Source organism: Platalea leucorodia (assembly GCF_965183815.1).
Source record: "Platalea leucorodia genome assembly, chromosome: W".
Classification (NCBI taxonomy): domain Eukaryota; kingdom Metazoa; phylum Chordata; class Aves; order Pelecaniformes; family Threskiornithidae; genus Platalea; species Platalea leucorodia.
The window spans coordinates 38371453-38393777 of NC_138859.1; the positions used below are offsets into that span (position 1 = coordinate 38371453).

A 22325-nucleotide genomic window follows, 5' to 3' on the forward strand; every position below is an offset into this window, starting at 1 on the left:
ATGGTATGGAACAGCCCTTTGGCCAGTCTGGGTCAGCTGTCCTGGCTGTGCCCCCTCCCAGCTTCTTGTGCATTGGGCAGAGCATGGGAAGCTGAAAGGTCCTTTACTAGTGTAAACTCTGCTCAGCAACAACTAAAACATTGTTGTGTTATCAACATTATTTTCATATTAAATTCAAAGCACAGCACTATACCAGCTACTAGGAAGAAAATTAACTCTATCCCAGCCGAAACCAGGACAAAAATTCAACATGAAACTTAAAAGAATAGTTGATGATATTTTAATAAAGTTAACAAAGTGGTTTCAGAGAACCAGAAGAGATCAGACTTTAAAACTTCCCTGAATGTTTAATTTTATTTTACATAATTCTGAATACTTGTACCAGTGCAAACATTGCAATGTAAGTGTGAAATTGGAAAAATTGAAAGAAAGGGGGAAGAGGGGAAAAGCATAGCTGTAGACCAAGTATTTTGAGAAGGCGGCAGCCCTAGAATGAATGTTTGGAAAAGCTAGACAAGTGTGACTATTTTCTATGGAAAAAGGCCACACTCTTACCTGGGAATAGGGGGATCTTTAAGCTAGATGCTGGCAAATTGTGGTAGCCTTATTAGCTGTTAATATATCACATTCAGATCTCCAAGGCTAAAGGAGGATATACTGATGTGTTCTGGCAGCAAAGGTTGGGTTTTCTTCTGCTTTCTGAAGAGATTTTTTAATCTCTGTAGAGTCATGATTTGTAGAACAATTGGGGGTTTGGTAGAGATCTCATGTAATGCATTTTGCCAGCTAGAAGAATGAAATTTAGGTTCTTTTCTAATATTTCAAATTCATCTCTTCTGCTTTCCTTACTGTCTTCCTTTTGAATATTGTCCTTCTGCCTTCTGTTGAGCCCAGCATGCGGTGAAGTCAGTGCTGGGTACTGTAATCCAGTATTTGTAATGCCCAGAATTGAGAAGGAACAAAGGCAGTGGGACTCCCTGTCTATTTACTCAGCCTGGGGTGGGCCTCTGCACCATGATCTCTTGAGTATAAGGTAAAGCACAAGCAGAATTCTGTGCTGATGTTTTTTTTCCAAGGTCATATTGATTTGTAGCTCAACACTAAGTTTAGAGCAAGAATTGGTTTTAGTTATGATGAACAAATAGTGCAAGAAAGATATATTATGTGGACACTTTTTTTGCTTTGTGTCCTGGGTGCACTCCCCCCCCCCCCCCCCCCCCCCCAAAATTGCTGGCATATTTCATTTCAGGTAACGTAGTAGCAGTGTTCAAACTCTTATTCCCTGTCTTTTGATAATAGTCCCATTATTGAAACAGTTTTCATACAGATTAGATTTTTAGTTAGATTTTTCAGACTGTTTTCTATTATTAGGTTGTCTGAACAGACTGAGTCACAACACCATGTGGCATCAGGCCTAACTTTGTACAAGGGCAGCATGTTAATTTTATTTTAGACCTTTTTTATCAGATGACAGAGAAAGTTCTGGGTGCCATCTTTCAACTACATCTGTATTGCATCTTATAGTGTATGAGTGAAGTGGATTTCTTTTATTTATTTAAAAATAAGATATTATTTAGTTTCAGTTTTCATAATAATCTATTCTCTTTTTTCTCTCAATACTTTGGCTTTGTGTTTCAGCAGATATGTGTTGGAAGATCATCTAAAATAATGTATTGCAATAGGTTAGTATTCATAGCATAGCTTAGGGTGCAGAAAGGACTTAAAATTCACTTTAAACTATTTACCACAACTTGTGCATTTTTGAGGATTAATATCTTATGCATCTTTACATAAACGTCAATTACTTAGATAATTTTTTTCATTTATACAAGAATCCAAGTGCACATGTGCCTGTAAAAGGGAAAAACTTTGTAGATGTACGCTTTCAATAAGAGTGTACGTTTAACTGAAAAATCACCTGTTGGTGAGCTGTCCTAGCTTAAGCATGCATGATGCTGTAATACAGTTTAATCGTACAAGACTTTTTCTGTGATCTTCAGCTGTGTTTTTACATAGCGTGTTCTTTGGCATTTAGTAGGAATGCTAAAATGGATTTATGCATATCACTTTTTTCCAAGCAAAAAGAAAATTATAGTTAAGACTGGGAGTATGTGTTAAGGAAACTCATTCTAGGAATGTTATGACTAGGATGATGTTTTCTCAAAACTGAACATTGCCAACAATCAAAATTCAAGTTCCATTTAAAAGAAATTCTTATGTATTTTAAGGTATGGAAATGCAGTGCCATAAATCTGCTGCTTAGTGATATGACAACAATGTAAAAAATGTACAAGAAGATATTTTAGTGTTAAAGGCCACAGACTAATTTCAACTCCTTTTTAGACTAAATGTTTGGGGCTTATTTTTACTCCTTCCTCATTAAATCATTACTAGGAAGACTTATTATCTGTTTGGAAACTTTGGAGACACTGTTGTGGTGGGGCTTTTTTGTTTGTTTGGTTGGGTTTTTTTTAAGTGTTTTTTTTTGTTGGTTGGTTGGGTTTTGGGGGGGGGAAGGAGGGGTTGTGGGGGTTTTGTTTCTTTTTTTAAGTTACCTAGATTGCGTCCCCCATGTTGCCCCCCCCAACAGAGATAGAGAGGTGAGAACTGTTTGCCACAGAAGTTGTTTTAGGGTTTTTTAAATGGCATTAAAAATGGATTCATTTATATATTTTCTGTCATTCTTTTAAACCAAAAACTACTGCATCTGTGGTTCAAAACGTGTTTTAAATTTAGGGAGGAGAAAACAAATAGATATGTTTTTAAAGTATTTTAAAAGTGCAGTCTTTGCTTTAAGCATAAAATGAAACTTCGCCTGTGTAGTTCATACTCATACGGGCACATTCTGTCAGTTTTCTGTACATGAATGTTAAGGGTTAGTAGTTTGACTAACTCTCACCACGGCTAGGTAGTAGTGGCTGTGAGAGGCAAGTGGGCAGTGGGCAGGCCGGGTGCTGCCTCCAACACAAAACCCCGCGAGTTTCTTCCTCACTTGCCTCTGTGCGAGGCAACCAGTGTCCATTTAAACAAATTTTGCAGGAGTTGAGGAGTCTCCTTCTGTTACTCGGGACAATGAGATGTCCTCTGTCCTGAAGTATGGAGGTCTCTGATTTTTTTTTTTTATTTTTTTTTCTTTTTTTCCAGCACTACATGGGACTTTCACTCCTGCTGTGGGCTAGTTTTCATGTGCTAATGTACTTGGAATGCAGCACTTCATACCTACCGGGAGGTAGTAACTGCTGCATTCCTGGGGGAATATCACATTTCTTCTCTGCTTGGGAGAGGGGAAGAGAAAAGAGGGTTACAGGGAGGGTTTCTGAAACTAGCTTTGCTTGTGTGAATATTGCAGTAATTGGAATCGGTGATAGTAATTCAAGGGTTGATGGTTCCCAAACACTCTGGATTGGGGACTACTGTCAGCTTTCTGTCTAACCTTTTGTTTAAAATATTTGCATTACTGATGTGCTTTTACCCATGGCTGTGGATCACTTGCTGTGGCTTCCCAAGCTGCAGTGTGCACGTGAATTCTGACGCTGTTTTAGCTGCAAGACATTCAATTCTGTCATTAAAATCACTTGGTTAAAAGTCATATAAGTTTTTGTGTACATGCACCACTTCAACTACCAGTGTCATGTGGTGGTTAGGAAATTCTTTATACCTGTATCGAAGAGAGGAAAAAAAAAAACGATTCCTTTAAATTCTCCCTAATAAATATGTGAGTTAGTTTCAAGCACATTGGTACTTGTGGCTTGCCATCTAGTACAACTCCTGAATTTCCAAAGCATGACTATGGGAATCTACAGGCTGTAGGAGTCTACAGGTGGGATATTGGTGGTTCTTTGCAATTGAAAATATTTTAGCACCTTCTTTGATAACGTTCCTTATAAGCATGGTGGAGGTAGAATAGAAAGCTTTTGTCCCTGGGTAGAAAGGAACCACTAAGACGTTATGGGAGCAGGGAGAATATCTTGCACCGCTCAGCCCGAGATGATTGTTTGCTGTACTTGTTCTAAAAATGGGAGATAAGTTTTCTGTGTTCTTCTGACTTGCTGTGAAGTTTCCAAATCTTTTACTTATTGGCACAATGAGTACTGTACACACCATCCTGGGGTATGGAGTATATGTCCTGTTATAAAATGTTTCTATTTGCTAGCAGGTTTTTTCTAAGGAACAGAGGAAGGAACTACCGTTGATATTTATAATCGAATTAATACTGCTTTAGGGAACACTCTTTTTGTGTCATGGTGTAAAATGGACATCTTACATGGAATCGATTTATTTTTAATGTTTTCTAACAGTTGTAGGTAGAAGATGTTAATGACTGTAAAGTTTATAATCTCCTTGTATATAATAATTTCTGAAATGAGAGACTTCATTGATTAAAAAGGAAATGCATGTAAAGTAATGCTGCTATCTTCTTAATAGGGATGATGATGTCGCAGTTTAATATTTCTCAGAATTCCATGCGTGGTAGTCCTGCATCTTCCAATTATCAACAAACCACTATCTCACATAGCCCTTCCAGGTAATGCTTTTCTTTTAAATGGGGTGGGATGGGCAGTGAAATGCAAATTCTACCTACAGTGACAGTCAATTCTTGTTGCAAGTATGTGAATGGAAGATGATCAGTGTCAAGACAAATTTTGCATTTGTCTGACAGCAGGGTGAGTTTCTTCAGCTGGCAAAGAAACATCTTTTTGTTAGTGAATTAATCTTTGTATTCTAAAGGACTAGTCATGATTCCCTGCTCTCTTTCCCTCCCATAATTTTGGCAAACTTTCTTTCCTGCTTAAGGAATCGTCCTGCCTCCTGTCACTCCTCCAGCTCTTCTCTACCTGTAGCAGAGGCTGAGTGGTGGCAGGAGGATAGGAGAGAAGAGGCTATGTGTTCCGGCATGTGTAACAGTACCAATGTGACAGGAGGGTGGGAAAAAAGGCTTGTAAAAGCATGGAATACTGCTGTAACAGTTATACAAAAGGCTGCTCAGAGACGGATAGGCTCAGTAGTTTGTCCAGTCTTCCAGCAGCTTCCTCATCAACTTTCTGATTCTTTTTCAGACTTTGAGTGTCGGCAAGTAGCATGTACCTATAATCCAGGCCTTTGTTAATATAATAAAGTACTCTGGACTAGAAGAGAGTTCTGCATGTAGCTTCAACCCAGTTACTGGGCTTTAACAGATTTCATCTGCAGTTATTAGATATCATTATTAAAATAAACTTATTTCACTTCAAGTTAGTGTAATTGTTTTGGCAAATGAAATGCTCTGTATCTGCACAAAAAACAGTACACTTTTTTACTTTTATATCTTAAAGTGATATTGAAGAAGGTTTTTTGAATTGTGAATATTACAATGTGCTAAGTCTTCTCGAAATCCTTGCAAAATCCTTGTGTTATATACTTTGCTATTTCTTTCTATGGAAGCTTACCTTCATAGAGTTGCTATCTAGAACTGAAAGCATGTATTGTACTTTCTGAAGTATTTATTTGGTTTATTTTTATTTTGAAAAGCTGATATAAGAATGTAAGTTATAATGTACATGTATTATTTTCACAAGCCTATTTTATTTTTATGGCTTCCTATTTTTCCGATGAGTCTAAGATAAGGCCAGTGAAAGAATAAGTTGTATTCAGTGGACTTTGGGTCAGGTCCTACCTACCTACCTATCACATTCCTATATCTTGGCAGTATAGTTCTGTTAGATTAAGTTCTTTGAAATCTTACTGGAAAAATCCTATTTAGAGTAGATGGCTCCTTGTTAATCCTAGCGAGCTAGTTATATGATAATTAAACCTTAGCTGTCACTTTCATTCAAACTTCTAGGACTAACTTTTGGAAAATGCATATCTTGTTTTAGTAAACCTGAAGATCTTATTTTAATAAATATTTCTGTCATTGTTTCCTTTCCCTAGGTGGAGGTCTTAAGAATGCTTTTTATTCTGTTCTTTACTTTTACTAATGCAGTACTCAAGCTGTGGCTCTTAAGTAATAATTGAAGTTGGGAAGGTATCGATAGTTTAAAATACTGCTTTTGAAGGGGTTTCTTGATTGCATTGGAATTTTGTCTCTTACAGAAGTTATAATGTTCCAAAGGTATAATATTCCAAAAGAAAGAATAAATTTGTCTAAATTTGCTTTTCCAACTTAAATTTTTTTTATTTTATTTTATTTTTAGCCGTTTTGTGCCACCACAGACAAGCTCTGGTAACAGATTTTTGGCACAACAGAACAGTCCAGTGCCTAGTCCATATGCTCCTCAAAGTCCTGCAGGATACATGCCATATTCACATCCTCCAAGTTATACACCACATCCTCAGATGCAGCAAGGTAAGTCTGTGATGTTTATTTTATTCTCCTATCTCATGTCAGCTTTACCTTCATGTTCATGTTTCACGGCTCTCTAATTTCTTTGAAGGAGTCACATGCTTAATGCAAATCTTTGAGTTGATAGGGATTTTTTTGAGTATGTTTAAGCTTTGCTTTCTTGACTGAACAGAGTGGTATTATATACTTTATTAAAAAAAAAAGGGAAGAAGAAAAAATAAAACACGTGTTCATGTTACACTGTTCCTCCCCTATGTACACCCATTTTGCATAGTTGTCACGTATACATGACAATAGAAAAATCAAAACAACCAAAAAACACTTATTTATTAGCCATGGCAATCATTTATCTGTACTAGTGAAAACCTATTTTTTGACAGTGTAACGTAAGTTTTGCTGCCAGCTTATTTAGCCTTACCAAACCTTTGTAGTGTAGACTAGACTAAGTTGGCTAGAATTATGCTCAAGGTATGCAGTAACTGGCAAAGATGACCTTCAGAATGAATGGATTTCTTTGTTCTTCCCTTTTCTACAAACAGTCTTGAACAACATGAACACTGTTAAGTATCTAGGCTTTTTTTTTTTTTTTTTTTTTGGTAAGTAGAATTCTTGTTGGATTCTTTTAAATCATCTGTTCTTAAAGTTTAGCAATGTGCTTAGAATTTATATAGCTGTTCTGTATGTAATGTTGTGTGTCCATGAATACCTTGTAAATTACTAAAGGTAGTGAATACAAATTATATAGAGGAAAATAAAATTGTCTATAACCTATAAGAATATGATACTGACTGTAATTAGGATAAATGTGGAGAGAAGCTTGGCTAATCTGTACATGGAATTTAGTTGTTAAATCCTCTTGAAAATTCAAATCTTAGATGTCTAATTTTATTCAAGGTATTTGTGGCAAAAGGATTCAATCAAGAAAGTTGAATTCTTGTTCAGATTCCAGACCTCTTGCATCCAACTCATTAATATCCAATGTTATGGTGTTTTCTGTGAAATTTTTTAGAGTTAACGACTGTGTGAATATATCAGTATAGTTATTTATATTTTTTTGTATTTCAGCTTCAGTATCCAGTCCCGTTGTCACAGCTGGGATGAGGAATCTCCATGAAAATAAAGTTTCAAGTCAGTTGTCTGGAAATTCAGCTAATCATCATGCTGATAATTCTAGACATGGCTCAAATGAAGACTACCTACAGATGGTGCACAGGCTAAGTAGTGATGTATGTTACCTAGATCAGTTTATTATGATAAAGCAAATATTTACTATGATAAAGCAAGTATGTGTTTAGTTGCCTTAGAAGTCAGATATTTTACTATGTTGTTGTTGATGTATAAAACCACTGAAAATTATTTCAGTTTCAGATGTGTACACTCAACTGTGCAACTTTAATGTGTGAGATTTAATTTTTTCTAGATCTCTCTTTCCTTTGGAATGGTTTGTAACATTGATTCTGATGAAATTATGAAAACTAAAAAAATCTTACTCATGTGAGTTTATTTTAAAGAAATGGTAAAGTTTCTCTGCCATTATTGTAGCAATATGTTGATGCAAACAATACTAGATTCTAAACAGGTTTATAGTTAACTTGTCTTTCTGAAGATTCCCCATAACTGTCAATTAGACTTGACATATTTGAATAACCTATTGGGTAATATAGTAGTGTTGACAAAGGCAAAAATTACTTTGGATGCTTTTTCTTACTGGTCTATTATGCGCTTTTATAACCTGGTTTCTTTATAAGAAGTTTTCCCTTAGTGACTTTAGTTCACGTGGGAGAAATTCTTTCTGAAATTTTGAGTGTAAAGGGAAAAAAACCAGCAACTTTCTGTCACAGTGTTTTGAACTTCTTAATTTTGTTCTTAATGAGCATCTCATCCTGTGGATGAAGCATGTTGGGATTCTTCTTTATAAGTTTGGCACACAGTCTCTTAACAGCTCTTAAGGGGAGAGCACTGAAGTTTCATTTTTATTTTTTGACTTTAGCTTTTTGAACAGTGTGGTTATAGTGATGCCTACAACATAACAGTAGTTACAAAACTTATCAAAACCTGGTAGCAAGTAGGCCTTTGTGTGTGTGTGTGTGTGTGTTTTATTTAGCTTACAAAAACTGTGGGCAAGTCTTGTCTTCCTAAATTAGTTTGTGGAAGCAAAAAAGGGTGTTGTATTCAACAAGTGTACTATTAACACCAGGCTCCCTAAATCCCTTACCAGGATTAATACACTAGAACTCCAAGAGAGTTATTAGTTTTATTAGTCTTCTTTTTTTTAAATGCAAGAATTATGCTGATTAAAAATATTAGCTAAGAAGTAGTATCTTAAACAAGAGAGTTTTGTAATGAAGGAATCTATCATAATACACAATCATCAGATGTTTTTCTCAGTCTCTGCTTCAGCAATGCAAATTCTTCAAAATAAGAAGCTGTTCTTGGCATTAAGTGTACGTATATCCCCCAACTATGTTAACGGTACACTTTTAAGAGAATCTTGGTTTTGTTAAGACAAGATTTTTGGAAAACTTTTAATATTAGGATAATTTAATTCACAGTGTTTAAAGAGGAAGTATTTAAAAATATTCACCCCTAATTTTGTGATCCAAGCAATGCAACTGCATCCTAGTTCATGAGAACTTAGAAATGAAACTCATTCAAAGCTGACAGAATATGAAAACATAAAACATACCCTCATTGTTTGGTTTAATTGGAGAAATACTAAAGGTAAAAAGTAATTATACCTTAAAAATCTGATTTTAGTAGCTATCATGCAGAAAACAGTTTGAAGAATTTGGATTAATTAAAGCTTTGCATCTGTGTATGAATAATAAGCTTAATCATAATGTTGCAACCTTTTCAGAAGCAGTGTGACCTTTGGCATAGATAGTTATGAATGAGGATTATTAAATCATAAAACTTAAAAACTTTAGTTATTGTTTAGTCTTTTTCTTAGTTTTAGGATTTTGTTGCTTTAAAAATTATGAATAGTTACAGGATATTGTGTATTTGCAATATATGATTTTGCAAAATCAGCAAGTATACCCTTAAAGGCTCGCTGCGCATGTACTCAATTTAAGGACCATTTTTTGATAAACTTGAGAACGTTCCTAGAATATTAGTTCGTGCTTACATTTCACCATTGGATGAAGTTCTGAACTAGGAAACAGTAAATGAGCACTTCTGACAATTTGTCAGCTATGGTAGGAATGGCATGTGTACCTGAAAGGTCATTTACCTAGTTAGTCTCTTTAGTTAATTTAATAAAAGGCGGCTTTGCCTGTGTCCTTGACAATTAGTAGAGAACCTCTCCTGTCCTAATAAAACATATATACTAAAAAGTTACTAAGCTTCTTTCCCCCCCATATTTAGGGGTTTTTGAGATTTATTACAATTCAAAGATAAGTCAGGTTTGAAAAAAATCAGTTCCATAATTTCAATGTATTAAATAAACGAGTATCTCGTACATCAGGAAATTAATTAGTTTTGACTTGCAATAAAACACATGTAAGTTTAAGGTATAGTTCTTTTTATTGCATTGAATCTGAATATTAGATTACATTGCACATGAGTGCAAAAATAAGTGTAATTAATAGCACAGCATGAGTTTTAGATTCATTTTTCGGGGGGGGGGAATGGAATAGAATTGTTTTCTAAGTGCCCATGGATGGTGAAACTGATGAAATCTGGTTTCTTACGGATTTATATTCTTTGCCTTGTAAGCACCTTCAGTCCATAAATATCAAACTTTTTTTCCTTTTCCCTAAGCAGTGTGAACTATGCCTTCACAAGGCGTAACATGTACGATGACTAGTCTACTGCTATGCATGTGGAAATTGGCTGTTTGGCCATTGTCAGAGGGAGTGTGTAGTTGCCATCTGTCTATCTCAGCTGCTGCAATGGGAGTGCTGCAGATTTTGTTCAGTTGTAATGTGTGTATGCTGGAGGGTATAAATATGAAGTGTTAGTTTGCTTAACTGTAAAAGTAAGATGGCATTCTAATAAACTTTAAGGGTAGGTTAAGTGAAAAAATGGTGAGTTTGTTTTAAAAAAGCTACTTTTTATGCTCAATTTCTTTCAGTTGATATTGTATAGAGTTCATCTTTCTGCTTTTCAGATCTTTACTATGAGTGCATGTAACAAAAAACTTCTAAATGGGATCTTAATGTCAACCAAAAGTGCTTATTTAGCTAGAAGACATAAACACAGATTTATTTTTGTGTGCATGGTCTGGTTCTAGATTCTTCTTAAGGCTGATTGTGCTCTGGAATGTTGCCTACATAGTAGTATAATAGCAGTCTAAATTACAAAGATTTTTATATAAATAAATATTTTTCTAATATTTGTTGTATGTTTTTTCATCCAGTCCATTTAATCAGCATATGTACTAATTTCAGTCTTTATTTTATCAAGTGTTCATGTTCATAATGTTAATTTTTTATCATTGTCGCTTTAGGATGGTGATCCTTCAATAAGGAATGCTGCATCTTTTTCCTTGAGGTCACCACAGTCAGTCTGCTCTCCAGCTGGAAGTGATGGAACCCTTAAAGGTAGTCTAGCAGTCATATATATCAATGTATTTTTTTCCCAATTTTAAAGAACAGAGAATTTAAAGAGGTATTTAGTTACTTCTCCTGACTTCTGTATTCAAATAGTACTAAAGAGTATGTCATTAAGTTTTGGATACAAAATTATTTTGAGCCCTGATCCAGAAGAAATTTCTGAAGGTCCAAAAATTGACTAACCATATTTCAAAACAAAGCTCAAATTCACGGAGGACAGAAGAATTTTAAATCCTTTCCAATATGAGGATTAAATTCTTTATAAGAATGGTTTCAGTTGCTCTACATAAGAAATGGTTTAAAGGCAGCATTACGAGTATTGAACTCTTAACCAGCTCAAAAGTGTTTTAACATGCAATGCTTGTCTTGATTGCAATCATCAAATTTTAACAACGTGAAATTAAAAGTAGTTCAATGAACACAATATATATAGCATAAATGAAGCCTGAAAACCTTAGCTGTGGAGAAGGAATAGGGTGAACTGTCAGTCAGCTGAGAAAATAATTCTTTATGCTAAAATCTGGAATGCATACTGCTGTGGTAGGGGTTTGGGCATATTCTTGGTAATTTAGGTTTTCAGTGCTTATGTTTTTGCATGGCAATAGTAAAAAGATGCAGCAGTGCTTTCTTCTCTTTAGCACTGAAACAAAATTAAGTCTTTCTGGATGGTCAGGTTAGGTGGAGAGGGCGAACAGGAGATGGGGGAGATTCCAGAGAAGGTGAGGATATTGGGCTTGTGCAGCCTGGATGAGAGAAGTCTTGGGGGGGGGGGGGATGAATGACGGATGGGACAACACACAATGGACAGACATGACCTTAGAGCAGTCATAGAATCATAGAATGCTTTGGGATGGAAGGGACCTTTAAAGGTCATCTAGTCCATCCCCCCTGCAATTGGCAGGGACATCTTCAACTAGATCAGGTTGCTCAGAGCCCCATCCAGCTGGGCCTTGAATGTTTCCAAGGATGGGGCATCCACCACCTCTCTGGGCAACCTGTTCCAGTGTTTCACCACACTCACTGTAAAAAATGTCTTCCTTATATCTAGTCTGAATCTACCCTCTTTTAGTTTAATACCATTACCCCTTGTCCTGTCGCAGCAGGCCTTGCTAAACAGACTATCCCCATCTTTCTTGTAGGCCCCCTTTAAGTATTGAAAGGCTGCAATAAGGTCTCCCCGCAGCCTTCTCTTCTCCAGGCTGAACAACCCCAGCTCTTTCAGCCTTTCCCCATAGCAGAGGTGTTCCATCCCTCTGATCATTTTTGTGGCCCTCCTCTGGACCCTCTCCAGTCTCCTCATACCTATGAGGAGATTATCAGGAAGACTTGAGTCAGGCTTTTCACAGTTGTGGAGGAAGTATGAGACACAATGGACTTAAATTGAAATGTAAGGTTCTGACTAGGTATAAGGAAAAACCTTTTCACTATAAGGACAGTCGAGCATTGGAAAAGCCCAGAGAATCTGTGCATTTTCTATCCTTGGAGGTTTTCAAGACCAGGCTGGATAAAGCCCTGCATAATGTGGCATTGCTCACCCTGCTTTGAGCACAAGGATTGACTAAAGACCTCCTGAGGTCCCTTCTTAACTAAATTATCCTATGATCCTGTGACTGCTAAATGATCCTGTGACTGGGCCACCTGTATGAGATTCAACAAGGCTCAGTGCTGGGTCCTGCACTTGGGTCACAACAACCCCATGCAACTCTACAGGCTTGGAGAGGAGTGGCTGCAGAGCTGCCTGGCGGAAAAGGACCTGGGGGTGTTGGTTGACAGCCGCCTGAACATGAGCCAGCAGTGTGCCCAGGTGGCCAAGAAGGCCAATGGCATCCTGGCTTGTATCAGGAATAGTGTGGCTAGCAGGACGAGGGAGGTGATAGTGCCCCTGTACTCGGCACTAGTGAGGCCCCACCTTGAGTACTGTGTTCAGTTTTGGGCCCCTCACTACAAGAAGGACGTTGAGGTGCTGGAGCGTGTCCAAAGAAGGGCAACGAAGTTGGTGAAGGGTCTGGAGAACAAGTCTTATGAGGAGCGTCTGAGGGAGCTGGGGTGGTTTAGTCTGGAGAAGAGGAGGCTGAGGGGAGACCTTATTGCTCTCTACAACTACCTGAAAGGAGGTTGTAGCGAGGTGGGGGTTGGTCTCTTCTCCCAAGTAACAAGGGATAAGACAAGAGGAAACGGCCTCAAGCTGCGCCAGGGGAGGTTTAGGTTGGATATTGGGAAAAACTTCTTCACTGAAAGGGTGGTCAGGCATTGGAACAGGCTGCCCAGGGAAGTGGTTGAGTCCCCATCCCTGGAGGTATTTAAAAGAAGGGTAGATGTGATGCTTGAGGACATGGTTTAGTGGTGGACTTGGCAGTGATAGGTTAACAGTTGGACTCGATGATCTTAAGGGTCTTTTCCAACCTTAATGATTCTATGATTCTATGATCTCTGTGGTTCATCTTCTGTAGGCATATACTGTGTTAAACAGTGATAGAAGAAATGTGGCTCAAATGCAAGTGAGAACTACTTGTATAGCATGCCAGCAGCATCAGTATTTTAGGAGGTCTTGTGCTAAAGGACTTGTAAGACTTGTGTAAATGGCAAAGACTAAATGTGGTTGTTTTTCTTTAACTCAGTACACAAAATCCACATTTGTTTGAGCTTATCATTTTACCATTGTGAATCTAAGCTACTTCCACTCAAATATATGATTACTACTCAGCCAGAAGAATATTTGAATTATGTTTTTGGTTAAAGTTGCTGCTGTTTCAGTTGGTTGTCTCGGAACCCATTTTGAAGGGATATCTTTTCTTATTATTTCTGAAAAAAATCTGATTGTACAATTCAGATCGTAATGTTTCAGCATTAGAGGGGCTGAAAAAGTGCAAGAGGAGCTTTTTGATTTATTCACCTGTATGTTAGCTTTACTTTTCTCATTGCTAAAGCACACAACTGTGAAATACTGTTACTAATGGTGCTACCATTTTGCCTTCTTAAAGAGATTAATGAACCCTGATTGAGAGAACCAGTTCTTGATGCTGCAAGAATCTTGCCAGACATTTACTTCCTCTAATCTTGCATTTTAGAAATTTATTGAAGGGGTGTGGATAATTACAGTGTTACTTAGAATATGTGATCCCTGATAGTGAGTTTTTGGCCTATGATTTGGAGTAAAAGCGATTGGTTATGCTGATAAATTTTCCAGTGATGAACAAACAGCAAGTATCTATGCTGAGGTTTTTGTTGCTACTCTCATTAGTCCTTGAAAGTTTGGTGGACAAGTCGCAAACTTTGATAAAGAAAATTAGCAAAATATTTAATTTTTTGTTTGGGAGGACAAAAAGAATGTCACTAGACATCATCAGTCCAGAGAAAGATCACAGGAAGGGTGTTATAATATCTAAGCTTTCTTATATAACATAGAAATGTGAGGCAATTACCGAAGGTATGGGTACAGACTGCATTTCTGTACTTCTGATATGGAAGTAGCAAGGACTTCTGGAGACTTGGAGAATATGATTGTACAGCCTTGAATTACTTTAAGCCTGAACAATAGCTGTCTGACTGACAGAATCTGAATGAGGAAGAAGTTTTGTTTGCAACTCAGGCAAATATTTGAGAGATGGCAGAAGTTACATTTGTTCTTTTGGTTGGTTATTCATTTATGCAATGGAGTAAAATTTCTCTGTTACAGAAATTTTTGCCTCACTTCTGCTCCAGTAAAGGTACCAGAGCAGCTGAAGTTTTATCCAGAAGTTCTAGGCTGGTCTTTATCCTTTCTTTTTTATGTAAATTTTATATTTTTAGCTATGCAAACAGAATAGTGGCTCTGCTTTCATGCAGTCATCTGTTACCACATCTGCTTTCATAGAAAATTCATTTCTATGAATTCATCTATGAAGAATTAACATGAAGTATTTTCCTTCTGTTGTGCTCATACAATATTCTGTGGTATCCATTACCCAAGATCGATTAGTCATCAAAATCCTTTATCCATTAGTTCTACTTTCCCACTACTCTGGAATCTCAGAAAAGAATTTTTGTTTTGTTTTGTTTTGTTTTGTTTTTATTAAGACAACTTCTAAAGATCTATATAAAGGAAAGCCTTCCACAATGTTTTTAGTCCATTGCTTTCCAAAGAGAAGAGTTCATATATTTACAGTCCTGTTTCCATGCAGTTTCCTAAACTCCTGGGAAAACATCTGTAAGAATAGCAACAACCCTTATGAAACTATAAAATTTTGCACTCTTTTCCAGAAATAAGTTGTATTCCATCCAGAAATTTTTAATGGGTACTTGATTATTTTCTGTATAATTTGGAAAGATTAGTTTTATTTTCTTAGGGATTTATAGGACTTCTCCAGAGAGATTCCTCTACACTTGGTCTTTCAATGTATAGTGGGTGGCAAGAAGAATTAGGAATCTTCTCAAATCGGTAGTACAGACTTCAGTGCTTTCAAAGGTACTTGTTAAGAAAAATTATCATGTCACCCTCTCTCCTTCAAAAGAAAGGTGGAAGAAATTTATTCAAAGGTATTTTCTGACAGGGCCAAAATAAACATTCATTCTTGTTTCTTTCTTCAAGTCTTAACTTTTTACACAAGGATGCTTCTGAATACAGCAGTTCTAAGCTAGAACAGCCAAAGCTTAGGTTTTTCATGAGTCATTTGAAGCTCTGGAGAAAGTGGGACTCTTCCCTGAAAATTGTTGAAAGAGTATGTAGAAAGTGAATAGAATTTGTCCCAAAAAAACTCCCAAATGTATGTTGTTCTTTGTCTCATATGCTATCCCTTTAAGTTTGAATTTTAAATTAAGTTATGCTCTTTGAAAACAAATGTCAATATAGTCTGTTAATCAAAATAAGTAATAATTTCTTTATATCTAGTACAAAACTTGGGAAGATTTCCAGATTTTTAGAAAATACAGCAGGAAAGGGCTTGGAGGCTTCCCACCTTCTTACCTGCATGTTGGATGAGCTGTACCAGTATCGCTCCCAATAACTTCCATCTATTTTTTTTTTTTTTTGTTAAAATGTCAGTAATGGAGTTTCCTTAGTTTTGCCATGCAACCTGTTCAAATTCTTAGTGCTAGAAAGCTTTTCTCCTAATGCTTTGCCTGAATCATTTTTGTTGCAGTTAGGCATGACACTTCTTGACTTCTTTCCAGTGGGCAAGGAAGAACAATTCACATCTTTTATTATTTTTTTTTTTAATAGCAATCATTTACATATCAAAGAATGTTATCATGTCTTGCACTAATCAAATCTTCTATAGACTGAACAGTGCAGTTTCTTTCTGTCATCTTTACATAAGTAATAATTTCTGAGCTTTTAATTGTCTTTGTTTTTATCTGAATTCTAACTGGTCTGCATTTGTCTTGATATTGTACTGCCCTAAGTCATAGCTAAAACTCTATTTGAAGACTTAAAAGGATGAGTAGTCAGAAAAGTACTGTAGACGACCTTGTATGATACTACTGTTATATATGAATATAGCTGCTCTTTGGTGATAACTTAGATTTGTGTTGCAAGCTGTTATAAACATATTGCTGTCTTTCTGTAGAGCTTATCTGTCTTCCTCTCATGTTGTTACAATTGCTCTTTCTCAGATGAATAAAAAGTTTGTGCTGCTTCTTACTGAATTTCTTTTGTTTCAAAAGGTTATTCCAATTAATCAAGAAAACTGTAAATTTTGATTCTGTTTTTAAAAGCAGTTGTGGGCCCCTCTCTCAAACACTCGACGCCAAAAGCTCGTTATGATCTTCAGATTAATAAAATACTCTTTAATTCTGTTACATGACAAATATTTTATACTACTATTCTTAAGACAGTGCTCTGGAAAGCTGCACTTGCTCACCTATACTCTGTTCATCCATTTTTACCAAGAAAAACTGATATTCCGAACACAGTTTTGCAATAGAGGTATACTGCAATCTTGCAGTATTTTTGTCTAGACCATACTTCCTCAGCTTGTTAATGAAATTGTTATGAGAAGCTATATAGAAAACCATGCTAAAGTCTAGGCATGACGCTCAGTTCTCCTTAATCCACAAGACCTATTGCTTTACGGAATAAAATTATTTTGATTTGATGATACTTATTCTTAACAAATTCACTTTGGAATACTACCTCTTTGTTATTATCTCAATCCTTATAGAGAAATTGTTCTTCTAGTATGTACTTAAATCATACAGACTATATATAATACTCTGGGCAGTCCTTTACCATCCTTTTGAAGGGACCGTTTTTCCCTTTTTGAATCTGCCGGAGGCGCAAATTCTCCAGATGATTATTACCAGTTCTGAGATTGGTTTAGTCAGGGTTCCAGGGTGAATTTGTCTGATCCCATTTCCATGAAAACACTCAATTTATGTGAAGATGGTAAATAGGACCATATTAAATTAAAAAAAAGGAGACTTTTCCATTTACACATTGTAACTGCAGCCTCTTAAAATATTTGGTAATACTGTGTGAATGTTCCTCAGGAACTGTCATCACCAGGTTCTCAGCTTTTTCCAACAGACAAACATCAGTATGAGTGCAATATGGATACTCTACTCTTCTCCTTCTCCAGCTTCTGCCTTCAAGAACTTACAGAATAATTACTCAGATGCAAAGTCTAATAATCCACATGTAGAAAATATGCATTCATTAAACCCTCTTTCAAAAGACTTTTTCAGTAAAAAGTCTGGAATGCTGTGTCCAGGTTTGACGAACAACAATTTGGTACCCACTTAAATAATGTTCCTGAAGTCTCGAGGATCACTTTGCTGTGGATTTAAAAAGGCGTAGCACTTGAATGTTCCTGATGTTTCTCTCCAGTGTGCTATGAACCAAGTATTAGCCATCAGTCTTCATTTTGTTCACTAGTAGTTTTTTTCCGGCTTTCATGCATAGGGAACAATACTTCTGGCAAAAGAGCATGTAGGATGGGTGAAAGACTTTATTTCAACATCTGGGAACCTTTACCTGCAAGGGATTTAAAGGAATGTGGAGATATTATTTTGAGTGACCTTTTTGAAGTTGTTGTTGTGCAAGTGGAAAGCTAATAATTCTTTAAAATTCTTATGTGAATCCTAAGTTCGTAGTAACATTAATAGTTGGGTTTTAACCATGTGGATCACAACAAAGACTGCGACCAGTGGTGGGACTTTGGTGCATTGGCTTTAAAAGGCGAGTGGTCTTTGCTCTGAAGAGGCTCAGAGATGATCAGAGAAAGTATCATGAATGTTTAAATATGATGTGAGTATAATAGAATATTCCAGTTGGAAGGGACCTACAACAATCATCTAGTCCAACTGCCTGACCACTTCAGGGCTGACCAAAAGTTAAATTAAATTGTTAAGGGCATTGACGAAATGCCTCTTAAACACTGACAGGCTTGGGGCATCGACCACCTCTCTAGGAAGCCTGTTCCAGCGTTTGACCACCCTCTTGGTAAAGAAATGCTTCCTAATGTCAAGTCTGAACCTCCCCTGGCGCAGCTTTGAACCATTCCCACGCATCCTGTCACTGGATCCCAGGGAGAAGAGATCAGCACCTCCCTCTCCACTTCCCCTCCTCAGGAAGCTGCAGAGAGCAATGAGGTCTCTCCTCAGCCTCCTTTTCTCCAAACTAGACAAGCCCAGAGTCCTTAGCCGCTCCTCATGGGACATGCCTTCCAGCCCTTTCACCAGCTTTGTTGCCCTCCTCTGGAAGCATTCAAGGACCTTAACATCCTTCTTAAATTGTGGGGCCCAGAACTGCACACAGTACTCTAGGTGAGGCTGCACCAATGCTGAATACAGTGGGATAATCACCTCTTTTGACCAGCTGTTTATGCTGTGTTTGATGCATCCCAGGATGCAGTTTGCCCTCTTGGCTGCCAGGGCACACTGCTGACTCGTGTTGAGCCTGCTGTTGACCAGCACCCCCAGATCCCTTTCTGCAGGGCTGCTCTCCAGCCACTCCTCTCCCAATTTATACTTGTGGCTGGCGTTACTCCGCCCCAGGTGCAGAATCCATCATTTGGTCTTATTAAATTTCATGCCATTAATTGATTGCCCAATGCTCCAATCTATCTAGATCCCTCTGCAAGGCCTCTCATTCTTCACGAGAGTCAACAGCACCTCCCAGTTTGGTATCATCAGCAACCTTGCTAATGGTGCATTCAACTCCTGCCTCCAGATCATTGATAAAAATATGGAACAGAACCGGCCCTAGGATTGAGCCCTGAGGAACACCGCTGGTGACCGGTCGCCAGCCAGATGTAGCCCCATTCTCTACAACCCTTTGAGTCCTGTCGTTCAGCCAGTTCTTCACCTAGCGCACCATGTACCTCCTCATCTCACAGCTGGACAACTTGTCCATAAGAATGCTGTGAGGAACAGTATCATCAAAAGCCTTTCTAAACTCCAGAAAGACTACATCCACAGCCTTCCCTTCATCCACTAGGCAGGTGACCTTATCATAGAAGCATATCAAATTAGTTAGGCAGGACTTTCCCTTCATGAATCCATGTTGACTGTGCCTGATGACTGCATTGTCCTTTAAATGCCTTTCAATAGCGCCCAGTATTATCTTCTCCATAATTTTTCCAGGTACTGAGGTTAGGCTAACAGGTCTCTAGTTTCCTGGGTCTTCCCTCACACCCTTCTTGTAAATTGGAATAACATTGGCTAGCTTCCAGTCAGCAGGGACCTCCCCAGACTCCCAAGACCTGATCAAGAGGGGTCCTGCCATAACACTTGCTAGCTCCTTCAGTACTCTGGGATGAATCCCATCAGGCCCCATGGACTTGTGAACATTCAGCTGATGATACAGCTGGTCCCTTACAATTTCAGTGTCCACAAATGGAAAGTCACTGCTCCCGCACTCGTGGTCCTCCGACTCAGAGGACCAGGCAGCCCAAGATCTACCAGTATTATTAAAGACTGAGGCAAAAAAAGCATTAAAAGCCTCCGTTTTTTCTTCATCCCTATTTGTCAGGTGACCATCTTCAACAAGTATTGGTCCAATGTTTTCCTTAGACTTCCTCTTGCTATTAACATACTTAAAAAAGCATTTCTTGTTGTCTGATGCAACACTGGCCAGTTTCAACTCTAGTTGAGCTTTGGCCTTTCATGTCTTCTCCCTGCATGTGCAAACCATGGGTCTGTAATCTTCCTGACCTCGCTTCCAGAGATTGTACAATTTTTTTTTCCTCTTGAGCTCCACGAGGAGTTCCCTGTTCAGCCAAGCTGGTCTTCTGCCCCACTTGCTTGACTTTCGACACAATGGGATTGCCTGCTCCTACGCTTCTAAAAGGACCAGCACTCATGGACCCCTGAGTCCTCAAAAGCAGATTCCGAGGGGACACTGCCAAGCAGCTCCCTGAGTAGCTTAAAGTTTGCTCTCTTGAAATCCAGGGTAGCAACTCTGATGACCTTTTTTCTCATTAAATCATTGAAAATTTTAAACTCAGCCATTTTGTGATCACTGTGGCCAAGAGAGCCACCTACCATCACATCTCCCATGAGTCCTTCTCTATTCACAAACAACAAGTCTAGGAGGGCATCTTTCCTAGTTGGCTCCCTGGGTACTTGTGACAAGAAGTTCTCTTCCACAAACTTCAGGAACTTCCCAGACTTGCTTGTCACAGCAGGATGATATTCCCAGTTGATGTCTGGGAAGTTGAAATCTCCCATAAGGACAAGGGCTACCAATCCAGAGATTTCTCCTAATTGCCTATAGAATAACTCATCAGTGCTGTCATCCTGGCTGGGTGATCGATAGTAGACACTCACTATGACATTTGCTTTGTTTTCCACCCCCCTAATCCTCACCCAGAGGCTCTCAACCACATCTTCCCTAACTGTAAGGGCTGTGCAGTCAAACCTCTCCCTTAATACAGTGCTACTCCTCCACCTCGCCTGCCCTGCCTATCCCTCCTGAGCAGCCTGTAGCCCTCCGTCCCAGCACTCCAGTCATGGGACTCATTCCACCAAGTCTCACTAATACCAATGACATCGTAGCTCTGGCAATGGACCAAGGCTTCCAGTTCATCCTGTTTGTTTCTCATACTGCATGTGTTGGTGTACAAGCATTTCAGATGTGCTCCTGAACCTTCTGTGCTCCCAGGAGCAGCGTAAATGTTGCCACTAGCATTGCCACCCTCAGGGGATGCCATGCCAACCCTTGGCTTACCTTCAGCTCTCCTGATGGTATCTCCTTCCCCCATCGATTCTAGTTTAAAGCTCTCTCTATCAGTCCCGCCAGCTTATGAGCAAAGACATGTTTCCCCCATTGGGACAGGTGGATCCCATCAGGCCCCAGCATACCTTGTGTTTGAAAGACTCTTCTGTGGTTATAAAACCCAAATTTCTGGCAGAGGCACCAGTCCTGGAGCCAGGTATTGATGTCTTGGGCTCACCTGTTTTTTCTAAGGTCTCTCCCCGTTACTGGGACATTTGAGGAAAACACTACTTGTGCTCCCGAATCTTTTAGCATTCTTCCTAGGGGCCCTGAAATCTCTTTTGATCAACCTTGGACTTCTTGTTGCGACATCATTAGTGCCCACATGAAAGAGCAGGAGTGGGTAATAGTCTGAAGGCTGTACTAAGCTCGTCAGTCATCTGGTGACATCCCTGATTCAGGCCCCAGGGAAGCAGCAAACTTCCCTGAAAAGAGGGTCCAGTGTGCAAATGGGTGCTTCTGGTCCCCTCAGGAGGGAGTCTCTGATGACCATAACTCATCGTTGTTTCTTCTCGGTGCTTGTCTTAATGCAGGTCTTGTTGCAAGGGCTTGGTTGATCTGATTTTGGTGAGAGTACTTGCATAGGTTCCTCTTCTTCTATCTTATTATGTGCTTCGTCTACCATACCCAGGGCCTCGTACCTATTCTGTAAAGGTATCTGAGAGGGTAAGGAGGGGTTTCTCTTACAGCTCCGTGCAGAGTACTGTGGCATAATTAGAAAGTGTGCAGACAGAAATTGTAAGATTTAGATGTCAGTGATGTGTGCAGTCTCCTGGACAGAAGCTTATTTATTTGCTATCCAAGTTACTGATGTACAATGAGCAAGTGAAGCTATTCCATGGTAAACAAAGAAGAAGTGTTTTTGAAACTTTACGTTTTTAAGAAAACTAAGTTACTGTCAATGAAATGCATGTTATAGTTGCTTGCATTATAAAGGAGATGATAAGAAATCAGTCATGAGTCACAGGAAAAAAAAGTGTTTACAAATTGTTACAGCAGTTGATAAAACTTCTTCCATGCTTAGTGCTATCTACCACTAGGAATCAGCAGGAAAACTAATTAGTACAGAGAACCAGTCCCAGGGATTATCATGGGTGCTCAGGGTGACTGTTACTGAAAGACTATGGAGGTATTGTTGATGGGTGTATTTGTTCTCTGTAGAGGCCTTATTTCCTATGATGTTACCTGCTTCGCAGCTACATTTGGCATTATCTGGATGACCATCAGTATTTGCTGTTCGGTAATGATACAATGA

The 22325-nt window shown here is 38.4% G+C and overlaps 1 protein-coding gene across 1 annotated transcript in view; it reads left to right on the forward strand.

The window, feature by feature from the left end:
- The window catches only part of LOC309601852 (nipped-B-like protein), a 170092-nt gene that overhangs the window by 68256 nt on the left and 79511 nt on the right, over positions 1–22325 (forward strand). Inside the window, exons 5-8 of the mRNA XM_082335051.1 lie at positions 4426–4525; positions 6174–6325; positions 7388–7548; positions 10773–10866. Of these exons, the coding sequence (XP_082191177.1) occupies positions 4426–4525; positions 6174–6325; positions 7388–7548; positions 10773–10866 (507 nt within the window). The remainder of the gene's footprint in view (positions 1–4425; positions 4526–6173; positions 6326–7387; positions 7549–10772; positions 10867–22325) is intronic.